Raw genomic sequence first — 16,417 nt, 5'->3', positions numbered from 1 at the left:
ACAAGGGCGTTTTTACGACTCCACAGAGTCATGACGCAAAGCTACGGGAAGCGCTCGGGAGACCACGTGGGCGAGGAGGTCGCCACCGCACTCTCCAGGCTCCCACGCTCCGGCGCATGCGCACTGTGCAGGCCGCGGCCGCGGGGAGCGAGCGGCGCGCGTGCCCGGGCAGGCCCTCCGTTTGGCGCGGCTCAGTGACGGGGCGCGGGCGCGCGAGCGCGGAGGAGGCGGGGGCCTGAGCCGGAGCGCGCGCCGCTGCCCAGCCCGGCCGCCCCGGCCCTGCAGATGGTGGCTCTGCGGCCCGCGCCCGCCCGGGGCCCTGCGCTCCTGCTCCTGCTCCTCCTGATCACCGTGCGCGGCCAGGAGCAGGACCAGACCACCGACTGGAGGGCCACCCTCAAGACCATCCGCAACGGCATCCATAAGATAGACACGTACCTCAACGCCGCGCTGGATCTGCTGGGCGGGGAGGACGGGCTCTGCCAGTACAAGTGCAGCGACGGTGAGCCGCCGGGGCGCGGGGAGAGAGGGGGGATGGAGGAGGGAGGGCGGGGGCGGGGGACTGGGAGAATCTGTGCGGGGCAAGTGAATGGGGGGACCGGTATGGAGCGAGGAAATGAAGGGACTGGTGCGGGGCAGGGGGATGGAGCGATAAGTGTGCAGCAGGTAGATGGGGGGGGGGGATAAATGTGGGGCAGGTTGACGGGGATGGGGTGGGGGGACACTTGCGGAGCAGGGGAATGGGGGACAGGTAAGGTGCGAGAAGATGGAGGGACACTTGCGGAGCAGGGGGCGGGGACAGGTACAGGGAAGGGGGATGGAGGGACAAGTGTGGAGCCGGAGTTGGAGGGATAAGTGTGGGGAGCAGGGGGATGGGGGACAGGTAAGGTGCGAGAAGATGGAGGGACACTTGCGGAGCAGGGGGCGGGGACAGGTACAGGGAAGCGGTGGCGGGACAGGGAGCTAGGGGAACAGGTGCCAGGCAGACATTGACTGCGGGTGTGGAAAGAATGAGCAGCGCTTGGAGCGTGCTGTCCTTGGGATTGAGCAAGCTGGGAACAAATGTGAGAGGTCACCTGAGTGCGCGCTCTGCACTCTGCTCTCCTTTGCTTCTGAGTTTTTCCGCCCTCTTTCCCCGCCATTGCACAAAGTTGCCTAAGAACTTATTGATGTACGAAAGCTGGGAGGGAAGTGGGACTGATTTTTAGCGCGTGTGGACACACACGCGCACACAGACACACACACACATCATATAATTGATTCAGTTAAACATATAAAGCCGAACGACAATTTAAAAGCCACCAGTTGATATTAAATGCTGTTTTGTTTGCTTATCTGCAAAGCTAGGTAGTAAAATAAATTGTGACTTTTGTGTCGATTTCTGCTGTACTTGGTTTTTGAGAGAGGTATACTGCATTGAAAGAGTTCCCCTAACTTCTAGGAAACAGTCTGTTAAGACTTGCAGTTTTGTTTTGCTTTGATTTTTGAGACAGGGTCTCAAGTAGTCCACACTGGTATCGAACTTGGGATATAGTTGAGGCTGGCCTTGAACTCCTGTTCCTTGGCCTTCCGGGTGCTTGGATGACAGACACAAGCCACCTTGTCCGCGTTGTAGCTTTCATTGGGTATCACTGTATTAGAGTTTTTGTGCTCACTCCTTTTACTGTTTTTAAACATTCTATTTGAATCTGAGAACTTGCTTCCTGGCAGTGTGGATGATAATAAAATCAACACTTAAGGCCGCAATTTGAGTGTTTGTGGGTTTTTTGTTGATTTTGTTTTGTTTTGTTTTGTTTTAGAGCATTTGATTTGTGTGTTTGAGGGGGTGGGTGGGATGAGGCTTCTGTTTGGCAATTCAAAATGTTAGGATAGAACTTGTGAAAACCAAGTTTCTTATGAGACTAGCCAAGTCTACCGGCTGAAAATAATAGGGAAATCCTTGACTTTAGTGAGAAACCCTGATTGCCTAGTTAGCAAACTTGATAAAAAAAAAATCTTTCCTGTAAAACTGATGCCACCTGCAGCTTATGAGCGTCCAGCTAGCCTCCGCCTTTATGATAATATAAAGACCATTCCATTGAATAGATTCTAGAGATCCCACTTTGCCTCCAAAGCTTATGCCTAAGAGCTTCCACCAGTACGCACCAAGAAGAATATTTTCTTCCTGTACAGTATTTTGTTTTTGTAAACTGTATTAGCGGGGTGTCGTGGGTAACAAGGAGTAAATAATAACTTTGCTAAGGCACAAGTTCTAGCTTAATTCCTTACGGTTATGCAGACTTTAGTCTTGAGCACGTGTCAGCTGTTGGCAAGGGGAGGATTCAGCAGTGGCCAATGAGATCGCCCTACCGGAGCTTGTGTTCTGGTGCGGAGAAGCAGCCAGTGAGTCTGGAGAGCTGTGTACTCGCTGTCCACAGGTCTGCTGTGACCAGTGCCTCGAGAACGAGAAATGAAAGATGACTGCAGTGGCCCTGGGAAGGACTGGGAGCCATTTGCCTTTCATATAGGCTGTTCCAGGACAGAAGAAGAAGAAAGTCTCAGGATTGGAAAGTAGGAGAACTCTGTGATGATCAGGGAAAGAATGTTTCAGGAAGGGACAGTGAGGACACAGTCCAGAGGGCACCGGCTCACAGGAAGCCAGTCAGTGTGACTGAGGATTTCTGCCTGTGGCAGCGGGAAGATGCAGCTGTTATTTACAGAGACAAGGATGACTTGAAAGGTGCAGTCTTTAGAAACAGCTTGAGTCCCAGCTGTAGCGTTGTTAACGCTGAGAACATCTCAAACTAATACTGTTCCGATGAAAAGGTTGCTTTAAACTTCCCTTCACTTACTTTTATTGCCACCAGGCTCCTGGGTAAGGCAAGAACTCCTGGATCTCCCTGATACCGCTGGTCAGTGAGCTCCTGGGATCTGCCTGTCTCTGTGGTCTCCCAACACTGGGGTTATACGCACACACTCGTCTGCCTTAAACTCGGCTTAACGTGGCATAATAATCACCATTACCTGCCTGGATCAGCTTCCCAGCCCTTCACTTTGTTCCTCCCTGACATCAAAGGAAATTATGTGAGAAACGTTTTCTATTTCTGTTAAAAAATAGAAGCAGCTTCTAAAGTGTTTACAGAATTTTGAATAAGTTGTTCTTTCCTCTAGTGACATATGTGTTAGCAGGAGCATATGCTGTATTGAGAATTAAGCGGTAGTGGAGGTAGGGAAGCCAAAATGGAGCCAGGCTGCTGTGTGCAAGAGCCCAGACAAGGGCCAGAGAGATGGCTTAGTGGTTAAAAGCACTGTCTGCTCTTCCAGAAGTCCTGAGTTCAATTCCCAGCACCACATGGTAGCTCACAACCATCTATAATGGAAACTGTAATCCTATCTGTAATGGGATGCCCTCTTCTGGTGGGTCTGAAGACAGCTACAGTGTACTCATATAAAAAAAATAAATAAATCTTAAGAGTCCAGACAAAAGGCACTGGTTTTGTCTTGAGTTAGCAGGAGTTGGGGTGATGAGAGAGGGTTTGTATTTGAGGTGTAACATGAATGAAGAACCTAAAGAATTGTCATTATTTGTGACTAAGGCAGAAAAGGTAGAGGAGGTGATTGGAGAGGATACTGAAGTCATGTCCTGTCATACCTGAGAAGTGTAATTTCTAAGTGTGCAAAGGGAGAGGCTGGCCAAGAGCAGGTAGCACACCCCTGTTAGGAGGGTGGAGGTAGGATGTGGGCACCGATGTTAGGTGGGTGGGTTTGATTGACTATCTTTCAATGAAGAGGAAAGGGAAAGAAGCCATCAGCTTCTAGAAATCCTAAGAATGAAGATGTTGGGACATCTGAGGAAAACAGGAAATGAATGACCCAGAGCAGTGGTTCTCAACCTGTGGATCTCGACCCCCCACAGGGGGTCACATATCAGATATCCCACATATCAGATATTTACATTATGGTTTACAACAGTAGCAAAATTAGTTATGAAGTAACAACAAAAATAATTTTATGGTTGAGGTCACCACAATATGAGGAACTGTCTTAAAGTGTCACATTAGGAAGGCTGAGAACCGCTGGCTTTAGGAAAACAGTTATTCTCAGAGCCATGGAGATGAACGGGTTAAGTCTCAAGTGTTGAGTTAGTGATACCAGTTGGGATCACCACTAGTTTATGCCCCACATACACAGTGGTAAGATCTTTGTGTGACACCGTCACCACCCTCTGAGATTCTCACCTGCTGGGTTTTCTTCCAGGTGAAACGACTGAATCTGTTTCAAAGTGTTTATATCAAATTCAGAAAAACTAAGGTCGCGAGGGAGGGGGAAGAGAATACTAATCTGTGTCTCACTTCCTGCAAATACTTAGGTTTTGATTGCATAGAGGGAGGAGAAAACACTAAGAAGGCAGCCACTTTCGTCAGTATTGACGTTAGTATTGATATTGAGGTTTGACGCCTAATTGTGTTTCTTCCAAATGAGCTTCTGTTTGCTTTGTAAAAGTCAACTAATAGTGGAAATGTTAAAAGTTTTAATGTTTAGCGTCTCTTAATACCACGTACAACAGTATTTTAAATAACGTTAGTACATAATTTGGCGCCCGAATCAGCTAAGTATTTATTTTTTATGTGTGTGAGAGTTTTGCCTGCACATACGGATGTTCGATACATTCATCATGGAGGCAGGGAGCAGAAGGGGGCATCAGCCTTGGAGCTGGGGTCACAGACTGTTGTGAACCTCTCTATGGGGACTGGGAACCCAATCTGGGCCCTCTGCAAGAGAAGCAAAATATTAACATTATTTAAAATATTGTTATAAGTGATGTTAAGAGACGCTGAACATTAAAACTTTAATATTTTTTTAGTAAGCAGCTTTATATATGATTTGTTCTAAATAATTATGTTTTAAATTTAACCTTATTTGTTGAGTGTGTGTCCACGTATTTAATTTTCTTTGAGTTGGGGGCAGAGAGAGGGAGAGGGAGGAAGTACGCATGCTCATGCCGTGACATGAACGTGTGATTGGTCAGATCACAGCTTTTGGGAAGTCATTCTCTTCTTTCACTGTGGGATCTGGGGCTCAAACTCAGGTTTTCAGGTGTGTAGGGCAAGAGCTTTTGCCTGCTGAGCCAGCCTTGAAGTAATATTTCAGTATAAAGGTGAATTTAGAACTTTAAACCCCTGAACTGTTTCAGCAAAGTAGTTACTTCTGTTTGTGGTGGTTTTATTTGCTCATTCTATAGAAAGAGAACATCTTAATTTTGGCAGAGTATTTCTCATATCTCGTAATTTCTTGGGCGCTCATTGTGTGCTAGGCATCATCTAGGGAGGGAAGACAAACTCCTAGAGTTACGCTCATTTGCTCATAAACATTAGAAAAACAACCAACCTTGGTGTCAGATACAGAAGATGCTCCTTCTAGGTGAGGTGACCTTGGAGGCTGTTTGAGAGAGGAGACATCAGTTGGTTGTTCTAAAGAAACCCCCAACTGACAAAACATACAAGCGCATGTCCCTGTCAGTGCAGATGTTAGAGAGTCAGTTCCCAGCATGTATTTTAGCATTCTTTTCAATGTTTCATAAAAAGTAGGTATGGATGGGTATTTTTCCCATTCATTAATTTATTTGTTTCACATTCCAGTCACAGTCCCTCCTCCCAGTATCCTCATCACACGGTCCTTCCCCCATCCCTCTCTCCGCTTCATCTTTAAGAAGGGTAAGATTACCCCTGGGTGCCAACCCAGCCTGATACCTCAACTCACTGCAGATCTAGGCACATCCTCTCCCACTGAGGCCAGACTAGACAGCCCAGTTCCGGATGGATCTTACTCAGTGTTGCTACCCTTCCTCTGCAGGAAGCACTTGCATGTCTGACACGGCTGCTCTACACCTTCACTCTCTCCTTTTACCCGTGGAGTCTCTCCACTGTCTCTGTCCCCAGTCCTCTGCTTCTCCATGGTGAGCATAGTTACTTGGTATCTTTTTCTAACTTCATTTGCATCTGGTCATTCTCTTGCTTGACAGTATCTCCGTATGAAGAAAGTGTCTGTGCGTGTTGGTGGATGCTAGCATCCCTATGTTTTGTCACTGCAGTCATCAAGGGTCCGGGAGAATTTATACAGCTTGGAAATGAAGACAATTTAGATCAGGTATAAAGGGAAGGAAAGATGGAAGAATTGTTGTATGAACAGGAAAGGAAATACATTCCTAGTTTTAAAAGAAAAAAAAACCAGACAGATAAGCAGGTATCAGAAGTGCACACACCTCCTTGCTTTGTATCTGCTGTCTGAGAGTGATAACGTCTGGACGTGAGTGGCGACAGAAATCTGCAGACTTATAGGTGGGAAGGGGAATGTACCTGTTATCCGAGCAAGCAGAAACATAGGGCAAGCTGTCATTTTAAAATAATAAGCCTGACTTCCATCAGCTTCCTGATGGATTTTTAGGTGATGTGCTTCTGAATTGAAAACAGTTGTTAACCTGAAAAACAATATATAGTATATATCCTCTTTCAGAATTTGAACACACTATAGTGTATTTGTAGTGCTTTTTAAAAAGAGTATTAATAGTCTGGCTCCTTGATTTATGTATATCTCTAGCGCCATGGTTCTTGACCTTCGCAATGCTATGATCCTTTAATACAGTTCATGTTGCGATGACCCCAACCATGTTTTTGTAATTTTGCCACTGTTATGACTCATAAATATCTGATATGAAGAATATCTGATGTGTGACCCCTGTGACAAAGCCAGTCAACCCCAAAGGAGTGGAGCCTCACAGGGTGAGAACCACTGCATCAGAGGTTTGTAAGCATTTGAAACCACTCACTGTTAAAACCTGCTCAAGAGAAAGCTTTATACAAATGCGTAAGGAACTGGAGTGTGTTTCCCAGGAACGCTTTGCCAGTTCAGTCTTTCTTCCTGCTATGGCTTGAGTATGGCTTGTTCCTCCACTGAAAGATGCAGTACTAAGAGGTGCAGAGGACTCTGCCCTCATGAATTGATCATGTCTGATCTGTGTCTACTTAATGGATCAATAGGGTTATCTTGTGACTGAGTATGCAGTAAAGCCTGTTTGGCTGCTTTCTCTCACTCTGGTCTCTACTCACGTGATGCTTTGATCTTTGAGAGGATGAAGCCAGCGAGAAAGCCATAGTTAGATGCAACTCCTGGACTTTGGATTTGAAGTATGAGCCAAAATAAACCTCCTTTAAAAAAAGTTACCTTGGCCTTTGTGATACTAGCAACAGGAAATAGCCTGGGCTGGAGATGTAGCTTAGTGCTAGAGTTCTGGCCTCACATTTGCAAGGCCCCGAGTTCAATTCAGTCAGTCCCCAGCACCATAAATAAATAAATAAATAAATAAATAAATAAATAAATAAATAAATAAGGTATCTGCCTTCTTGCACAGGGCTTTAAATCATAGATAAAAATGTGTGGTCTCTCATGATAGTCCCGTGGGAGCAGAGTCACAACTGGCTGAGTGGTCCCTCAGAGGGCTGGATTAACATCATAACTGTTGCTAGAGAGGACTCATCTCAGTAAGATGATGCTTGCCTCAGTTCAGATTAATATCTATGGCTCAAGTTTACAACTCCAGGTCATACTGGGCAGATGGCTGTAGATGTAAAGCTTATCAAACAATGGCAGATAGTGAAGTAAATCCAACGAAATAGAGTTCAACAATCCTGTAACAGGTCTAAAAACTTAATAACAGGAATGCTGAAATTCTACAAGTAGGTATTTATTTATTTATATTTTGAGTTTTTTTTTTTTTGAGACAGGGTCTTTGTATGTAGCCCTGATGTCCTGGAATGTACTATGTAGATGAGGCAGGCTGGCCTTGAGCTCAGATCTGTCTGCCTCTGGCTCCTGAGTGCTGAGATTAAAGGCCTGCACCACCACGCCCAGCTAGGAGTAGATATTTTAAAAGCTCAGTTTTAGGAAGTACTTTTTTTTTTATTGCTGCCATTTGATAGTTTAGCCCTGAGATACAGCTTCCATGAGCTGTGTTAAAATGAATATTCTGTTACCTCAATCATCATATGTAATGATTAAGTTTTACAGTTTATTTATTTCATGTATGTATGATGTAGGTGTATGGGTATATGCATCCCACAGTGTGCGTGTGGAAGTCAAGAGGACAACTAGTGGGAACCGATTCTCTTTATCATGTGGGTTGGGGGTGGGGTTGAACTCAGGTAGTTAAGCTTGGTAACAGATACTTTACCAGCTAAGCCATCGTGAGGGCCCCTGACTGCCACATTTTAAAGCAATGTAACAAGCTAGAAGCAGTCAGTGTTTGTAGGCCAGTAAATGAAGGCCCAGGAAACTCAAAAGACTGAAGAGTAAACAGCGATAGTGCTTACATGTAACAAATGTGACAGATGTCATAGGGATTAGCCTTCATCTGCCCAGTGCCCATTGATCTGACCATCTGTCAGCGGCATTCATTGGAAACTTAACTACATGTAGAAGCTATGCTAGGCACGAGGCATGTACAACAGAGAGAGGCCTATCTCATTTTACATTTCAGTATGGAGAACCAAATAGTAAAGGAAGTAGGCAGATTAATGGCATGGTGTGTTAGAAACCATACCAGTCAGAAGTATCACCAGGAAAAGCCTTGCTGGAATATGAATGTTTTCCTGCGTGGGTCACTCTCACAGAATGCCATGATCTAGGTGCGCTATGAATAGACTTTATTAGCTGCATTCATGAAAGAGTTGGCTGCAGGGAGTGGAGGCCGAATCTATGGTTCTATCATGCCCATACTAATACTAAAAGTATTAGATTGCCATTGCATAGCCTTGTCTATCTTAGATTAGGCTTTAGTTAAACACCTTCCAGTTGATGGGTATTGAGCTTTTTGTGGGATGGAACATTATCGAATAAAAGCATACAGTGCATGCCTAGCAGGTTTCATCCATGAAACTCAAGCATTAGATGTGCAGGAAGACAGTGTAGATCTTTGATTTGTGTGATGCAGTATCGTGCGCACCTTTGAAGTCTCCTGTGGTCCAGCATAAGCTTTGGCATGCTTTGACAGTGTGTACTTATAAATAGTAATGACCTTCATGAATGCTTCACATCTGTGGATGTCCTGCACATTTGCATAGGTTCTGTGTTCTTCACGAACTAAAAATATTCCCATGATCAAGCATTCTAGAACTCATCGGAATAAATACATCATTCTTCATGTTTGGTCAAAGTGAGTACTAGACATCTTCACGGCTAGTCAAGCACGTTGTATGCCTTTACAAATATGTATTTTACTTCTTTCATATTTTAAACTAAATATGACATCATTTGTATTTTATATAGGATCAAAGCCTGTTCCACGCTACGGATATAAACCATCACCACCAAATGGGTGTGGCTCTCCATTGTTTGGTGTTCATGTAAGTAGTTTTTTTTTTTTTCCCTTTGATAAGCTTTGTGACTGTTAGTCTAATATTTTTAGTAATCCGAGACATAAGTGTTTCCTCAGGCTCTAATAACATTGTTTATGGAACGATTGCATGTATTATTGTTTTCTGATAAAACACATTTAACAGCTAAACAATATCAAATGTATTTAAAATAATGATTTAATTTTTATTTTGTATAAGTATCACATAAATGATAGTTTCTAATTATCACAAACATAACATGAAATTGTAAAGTGCAAAGTAATATTGGTTAGGGAGGGGAAAGCGGATGAGGCTTGTTTTCTGTATAGAACAAGGCCAAGTGAGGCACAGCATAGTGAGTGCAGCAGTTGTTCTTGGGGAGACTCCACAAGCCAGGAGTCACCAATGGATAGTGGAGGGAGGTTCATAACAACAGTTCCTGCCCACCAGGGCTGTGTCAGTCAATTAAAATAACTAGAGCTAAGTTACAGATTCAAAGTAATGCTATCTCTTGAAAATGAAAAAATACCTACAGTTAAAAAAACAAACAAACCACCATTTGAATTATAGGCGTTTAAGAGTTTCCTGCAACATTTCACAGAAAGTACATTTATTTGGAGGAAGGGTCACAAAATACTTTGAAAATCCGAAGATCATAAAAGCCCTCGAGATTTCTTTGAATGTTCTTAGACTTGTTATTTGTAAAGCTATGCTTTGGGGGCTAAAGGGATGGCTCAGTGGTAAGGTGCTTTTGTGCAGGCATGAGCCCTTGAGTGAGTCCCCGACGTCCACATACATGCCAGGCATGGCTGCATGTGTCTAGTGTGGGGGGATGGAGACAGGCAGAGCCTCAGAGCTCTCTCTGGATAATCGGTGTAGTCAAAACAGTGGTCTTCAGTAGCTCAGTGAGAAATTGTCTCAGGGTAGTGAGGCAGGCAGCAATAGAAGAAGACACCCTCCTCTGGCTACCCTCCTGTGCCCCGCCAACTCCCCCAAATGAATAAATAAATAAAGCTAAAAAGAAAGTCAGTCAGTTGAGCATTGTGTTTCAGATAGTTAAAAGTTGTGAAAATTACTGACAGTTAGCTAACTGCAGACTAGAGGAGTGGGTGTGGCTGACACAGTTACATGGCTGGGAACGGGTAAGGAGAGCGGGGAGATTCCAACACAGGAAACATTTATAGGCAGATGTGGGTTTGGGGATTGTCTATAGCAGTTGTCCTTTACTTCTATGGAGTCCATTTGAACGTGTCACTTTTGCCGGGAGCTTCGCATCTTCCTGACAACAGTCTATCCAATGCATCTCACAGCTGAACATCGGCATCCCTTCCCTGACCAAGTGCTGCAACCAGCACGACAGGTGCTATGAGACGTGTGGGAAAGGCAAGAACGACTGTGACGAGGAGTTCCAATACTGCCTTTCTAAGATCTGCAGAGATGTGCAGAAGACACTCGGACTAGCTCAGAACGTCCAGGGTAAGGGTGGCCTGCTGGCTGGGCTTGGAGAGTTCCTCATAGTGCAGCAAACACATGATCACAAGAGAAGCGTGCCGATGGAGCCTTCTCATATGCGTTGGCTCACATGGTACAGCTGCCCCGTTTGCCTGCAGTGAGGAGCTAGCTGATCATTTTTGTAATCTAAAATTACACACAGCCACAAAAGCAAAGTGTTCTGAAGGAATATCGGAGGCAGAGAAGGGAAGAATTCATCTCTCTTAGATTCGTAGATCTAATCATTCAGAAACTAAATGCTGAAGCCTGAAGCAAGTTGCCATAGTCCACTTGGGATGCTGTAATAAGGTGTAATAAGCTGAGGTTGGTTATACACAACAGAAATCATGCAGGAGGCTAGGGATTACATGATGAAGGCACGAGTGTCAGCATCTGCAAGTTTCTCTGCTTGGTTTGTAGACCACACCTTCGAGTTGTCTCATGAGACATGGGGAAAGGACTAGGCGGCTCTCTGGGATTCCATTTTGTTTGTCTGCACTTCTGCTCTGTTGCAGTACTGGGGATTACACTGAGTGTCTTGAGTGTTAGGCAAGCCCCCCACTGCTGAGCTATGTCTGAAAGTTAATCATTTTTAATGTGACTTATCCCGTTCATGAGGGTACTACCCCGATGACCCAGTCACTTCCCAGAGTCCTTCCTACCCTAATTTCTTTACCTCAGAGGTTAGGTTATCTTCAACAGATAATTCTTAGAGGAACATAGATATTCATATAGACAGACAGGCACAGCACCAGTGAAGTTTCGCGTGTAGTACAGCTCTTAGATTGATGGCTCATGTGCCTGTGACCCCAGATCAGGAGGCTGCATGTGGCTTGGCTTTTCCTGGGGATGTGTAAAGAGCGATGTTTATACTAGATAGAGCACCAATAGCAGACCAAAGAAACAATCACATCAGAGTCCAGCTTCTAAAGCAGTGAGTTCACCGATAGTACCTACGGGAGCTCAAGTAACTCAGAAACAGCTACATCACCTCAAGTTGCACTCTAGCATGGGTGACGAGGACTTGGGAAGGTTGCTTCATTAGAGCCCTGACTTAGTTAGGGTTTCCACTGCTGTGAAGAGACTCCATGACCAAGGAAACTCTTAAAACAGACAACATTTAATAGGGGCCAGCTTACAGGTTCAGAGATTCAGTCCATTGTCATCTTAGCAGGAAGCATGGTAGTGTCCAGGCCAACATGGTGCTAGAGGAGACGAGTTCTTCTACATCTTATTCTGAAGGTAAACAAGAGAAGATTGACTACCAGGCAGCCAGGAGGAGGGTCCCAACGCCCACCCCACAGTGACACACTTTCTCCAAGAAGGCCACACCTCCGTATCCTGCCACTCTCTGGGCCAAGCCCCAACCTCCCACCCACCTGTGTACACTTATATCCTTAAGGGCAAGAAGAGCTGGGATGTATGTGGGAAAGGTGGCTGGAGCCTCAGGGAGGGAATACTAACAACTTCTCTCCTGTTACCTGGCTAACACTATATTGTTTTGATTATTTACAGTCATGACTTTAATGCCAAGGCATTCTGTGGGTCACCACAGTGGCCTCTCTCCATGATGACGGTCAGGTCAGGTCCAGAGGACTTCAGCCTTTCACATTCTTTCTGTTCTTTCTCCCATGTATGAATGTATGTATGTATGTATGTATGTACGTACGTATGTATGTATTGTGATATATGTATGTATATGTGTATTGTATGTGTGTATGTATATATTGTGATATACGTATGTATGTATGTATTGTGATATCTCCTGAGCCTTGGAGAGGTGAATGTGAGTGTGTTTGCAGGTGTATGTACACACACCTGATTGTTTTCTGAGCAATGAATCTCTTTGCCATGACAGTAGAGACTTACCCTCCATATTTGGCCAGTTATGAGACTCAACAGTAAGCAGTACTCACTGTAAAAATAAGCCTTTCTCCATGACTGAAGCAGACAACAGCAAAAATATGTGGACATAAACAAGAATGAACATTTAATTGGCAATGTAACAAAACAGTAGCAATACTCTCCCAAGTACAGCCTGCAGTTTCCCCAGGGCTTTGCCTGTCTTAAATACCATGCATTAGTTCCCTCGTATGTGACAGGCTTTAAGTCTGATCAGAAAGTAGTGGGCTTTACCCATAACAAGTGCATACCATAGTGCACCATGGGCACACCTTGCATGTCATGTTGATGGCATTAACACCAAGGGCCATAGCCAAGCGGAAAAGTCAGTGACAATAGTTCCCCAGCAAGCTATCATCTTCTGGCACTACAAATGTCAGCGAATGGGGAAGAAGCTTCTAGATTGCTGTCAGCCTGATTTCATCATGTCCTATAACCCCAGCAATAGGGACTCACTATCCGGTTATGGCATGTGACAAGAGCAACAGCAATAGAAATGGTTCCATCCAGGGCCAACTTGGTGAACCTGTAAGTTTATAGGTGCATCTCACAGGGACATGGAGGATGGATGTAAAGCACCAGTTCTATTGAAAGTCCCACCCTAGAGTAGGTGATGACTCCCGAAAGCTAAGTCGCTGGAGTCCCAACTGCCAGTCAACCTTGTCATAAGGTGAACTGAAATCTCTGTGGAAATATTTCAGTACAAGTATTTATAAGACTTTTCCTTCTATGAAGCAAAGAATATACACTAAAGTCAGAAGATAAGTGGCAAAGATAAAGCCAGGAAAGAAAAGTAACATTTTTTATGCATTTTCCTTAAAATATTGTGCTAGATAATGTAGTTTTCTTTTGGTGCTCACAAAAGGTGGGATTCCAGTATCTTTCAGGGAAGGAAAGTGGGGACAGGAACTTGTGTCAAGTTGACTCTCTCACTGTGAAGCCTGTGCTGTGTCTGTTGACTGCTCCAGCTAGTCAGTCTCATGCTGGAGCTCTGACTCTGAAGTCCCAGGAAGTCCAGAAAGGAGCTCTCTGCCTCAGACGAGCCTGAATTCACCACTTAGACCACTAGCGTGTGTCTGGTTGTCAGACATCTTTATTATGGTTACATCTTTCAGCTAAAAGGAAACTAACACTGACAACCTGTTTTGTGTTTCATAAAGATTTGTCTACAAAAATTATCTGAACATTCGAAACCAAGTATGCACAACACACATGCACGCACCCACCCACACACACACACACACACCCGCACATCTCATGGAAAAGAAACTAAAATGGAATCTGCAGGGTATACTGCTGATGTGAGGGCTGGGCTGACTTTGGCCTGCTACATGTTTGTGTGCCTGCTGCCATGTGTGGCCGTGTGCTCAGCAGGTTATAGAGAAGGGGACTGAGCTGGGGATGAGTGATGCCTGACACCTGCCCAGCGGTGACAACACATCTGTACTCTGCAGCTTGTGAGACAACGGTGGAGCTCCTGTTTGACAGCGTCATCCATTTAGGCTGCAAGCCATACCTGGACAGCCAGCGGGCTGCATGCTGGTGTCGTTATGAGGAGAAAACAGATCTATAAAGAAGCCCCTGACAGCTGGCGAGCAGGCGAGAACGGAGGACAATCCTTGCCAAAGATCTGATGCTTCCACAGCCTAACGCTGCCTTAGTTTTTTGTTTTTGTTTCTTTTGTTTTTTGTGATGGGTCATTTTGAGACCTTACTAGGCTGTCTCTTGATTTTAAAACCTCAAAGTGAAAAGGGTGGGGGCCAGGAGGAAGCAGAGGGGAGAGCATGCTTGGGATCGAGCAGGACATCTAAGAGCACGCCTTCCTGGGCCTCACTGTCTCAGTGGCTCCCCCAAACTGGGAAGAAAAGCCTCAAGCTCATGTGACTTGGTTTTCATAGCTGTACTTAACAATAAAAATGAAAGCAACTGTAAAATTCATTGTAAGGACTTTTCAGCATTATTTTATTTTGGGATAGAGGACAGTCTTCCCTTAGAAGTATTACTTATTTTGAAATTTCAAATATACATTTATACCTGGAGAAACTATTATTTCTCCATTTTAATTATACACAATGTATTGTTTCTCTGGAGCTTACTAAGGTGGATATAAATATGTTACTCACAGTCACAAGGTTTCTAAGTGTGAATCTCTTATACAGTTGGAGTCACTGGTTGGTACGTCTCCCGAGAGACATCTGAGATACCCAGGACATCCGAGTATTGTGATGTGTACAACATTTAGAATCCCAGCACTCCTGTTTCACTAAGTGCTTATAGCAAACGTCATCTTTTGCTATGAATTCTAGGAATGACGGGTTTAATGAGCCAAATCCATGCACTATATGCTGCCGAGTTATCCCTGTTCCTCATCTAATGTTCTGGAGTATTGTTAAAAGTCTGACGTTTTCTAATGGAGGTCTTAATAAAAGCTATTCTTGATAATAATATTTTCTTCTTGATTATCTCCTGAGAGTGTTTTCAAGACTATGTGGAATCAAAGAAGATGCGAAAGGTAAAGTAGAAAAACCCATCTTTTGTGGATCTCTCGCTTACAGTGAGAATTATCCGGTGTCAAAACAAATCCCAGAAAGCTGAGGAAGTCTCTTAAAATGTCAATGAATATTGGAAATGTTTTAATGGCCTCAGGATGTTCGGCTATACTGGCCACTGACTGCTGATTTCCCTATCCCAGACACTAAACTAGGTTTATCCTTGCAGTAACACGTAGCTAGAAATACAAGGTAAGCCGCTGCCTGGAATGTCAGAAAAGAAGACAAAGGTAAGTGGCTCTTTGTAAGTCATTACAGGTGGCACCGGGCAGAAGGAAGCACATTCTGAGGAAAGGGTTTGTGTTTTTGGTCTTTAATATGAATCGCTAGGTCCAACTGAATCTCTTCTTTCAAAGCTGAGATGAAGGCAGCCACCTTAATAACATACGTGTCTCCATTAGTCAAGAACAAGGATGTGCCTGGTGGCTACCTAAAAATGCATGGGACCCTTAACTGATACTTTCTGGAGGGGAATGAAACAGGCAAAACATATCTTCCTAACATACTGCATTACGTTGTATAAAAGATGCAGAAATATATATATGGTTGGATAGGTGGCTCAGCAGTTAAGAGCACTCACTAATCTTGCAGAAGATCCAGGTTGTTTTCACTACCCACAGGCATCTGTAAACTCCAATTCCAGGTAATCAGCCCTTCTGACTTCTGTAAGCACTAGGCAATGCAAGTGGTACAACACTCTCATACACATAAAATAAATCTGAATGTTTGTCTTAAATAAAAATTTAGAAGTAATAGATTCTAACAGTAAAACTATCAGTGAATGAAAATAATGAGGGACATGCTGGTGTCAAAGTGTGGGGGAGAAAGAGGGTTACTGTAGATAACAGAGAGAATAGAGCCAGAGGCCGGAACATCTGGGAGAGTCCAGAGTAAGCATAACTCCCAGCCAGGCCAAGTGAGAAGCAGGAGAGGGGAGAGCCAGGAGTCAAGGGTGGTGAAAGGATCAGGCAGCCAAACTGGCTGGATTATATAGGGAAGGGCAGCCCAACCCCTGGGCTGGAGAAGTTTAGGGTATGGGTTGGGGGATGCCAGCCATGCTCTGTAATAGGTACGGACTAGAGGATGCTGGGAGAACCTGGTGGCCAA

At 44.5% G+C, this 16,417-nt stretch overlaps 1 protein-coding gene across 1 annotated transcript; it reads left to right on the top strand.

Annotated features, from left to right (window-relative positions):
- The first annotated feature begins 271 nt into the window (after nucleotides 1-271).
- Nucleotides 272-15,206, top strand: LOC114616497 (group XIIA secretory phospholipase A2). Its single transcript, XM_028761943.1, has 4 exons — nucleotides 272-502; nucleotides 9,301-9,377; nucleotides 10,679-10,844; nucleotides 14,216-15,206. The coding sequence occupies exons 1-4, from the start codon at nucleotides 286-288 to the stop codon at nucleotides 14,332-14,334; spliced, it is 579 nt and encodes a 192-aa protein (XP_028617776.1). The 5' UTR covers nucleotides 272-285; the 3' UTR covers nucleotides 14,335-15,206.
- The last annotated feature ends 1,211 nt before the right edge of the window (nucleotides 15,207-16,417 follow it).

The sequence above is a fragment of the Grammomys surdaster genome, unplaced genomic scaffold (assembly GCF_004785775.1).
Source record: "Grammomys surdaster isolate TR1022 unplaced genomic scaffold, NIH_TR_1.0 332325, whole genome shotgun sequence".
NCBI classification, from domain to species: domain Eukaryota; kingdom Metazoa; phylum Chordata; class Mammalia; order Rodentia; family Muridae; genus Grammomys; species Grammomys surdaster.
The sequence above is the reverse complement of the archived record's forward strand: the minus strand, read 5'-3'. Positions and strand labels throughout refer to the sequence as shown.

Excerpts from the sequence above, each read along its gene's own strand:
- LOC114616497 (XM_028761943.1), top strand. The coding sequence starts at position 286 with ATGGTGGCTCTGCGGCCCGCGCCCGCCCGGGGCCCTGCGCTCCTGCTC. Across the intron at positions 503-9,300 it reads CCAGTACAAGTGCAGCGACG|GATCAAAGCCTGTTCCACGC; the intron begins GTGAGCCGCCGG and ends TATTTTATATAG. Across the intron at positions 9,378-10,678 it reads CTCCATTGTTTGGTGTTCAT|CTGAACATCGGCATCCCTTC; the intron begins GTAAGTAGTTTT and ends TGCATCTCACAG.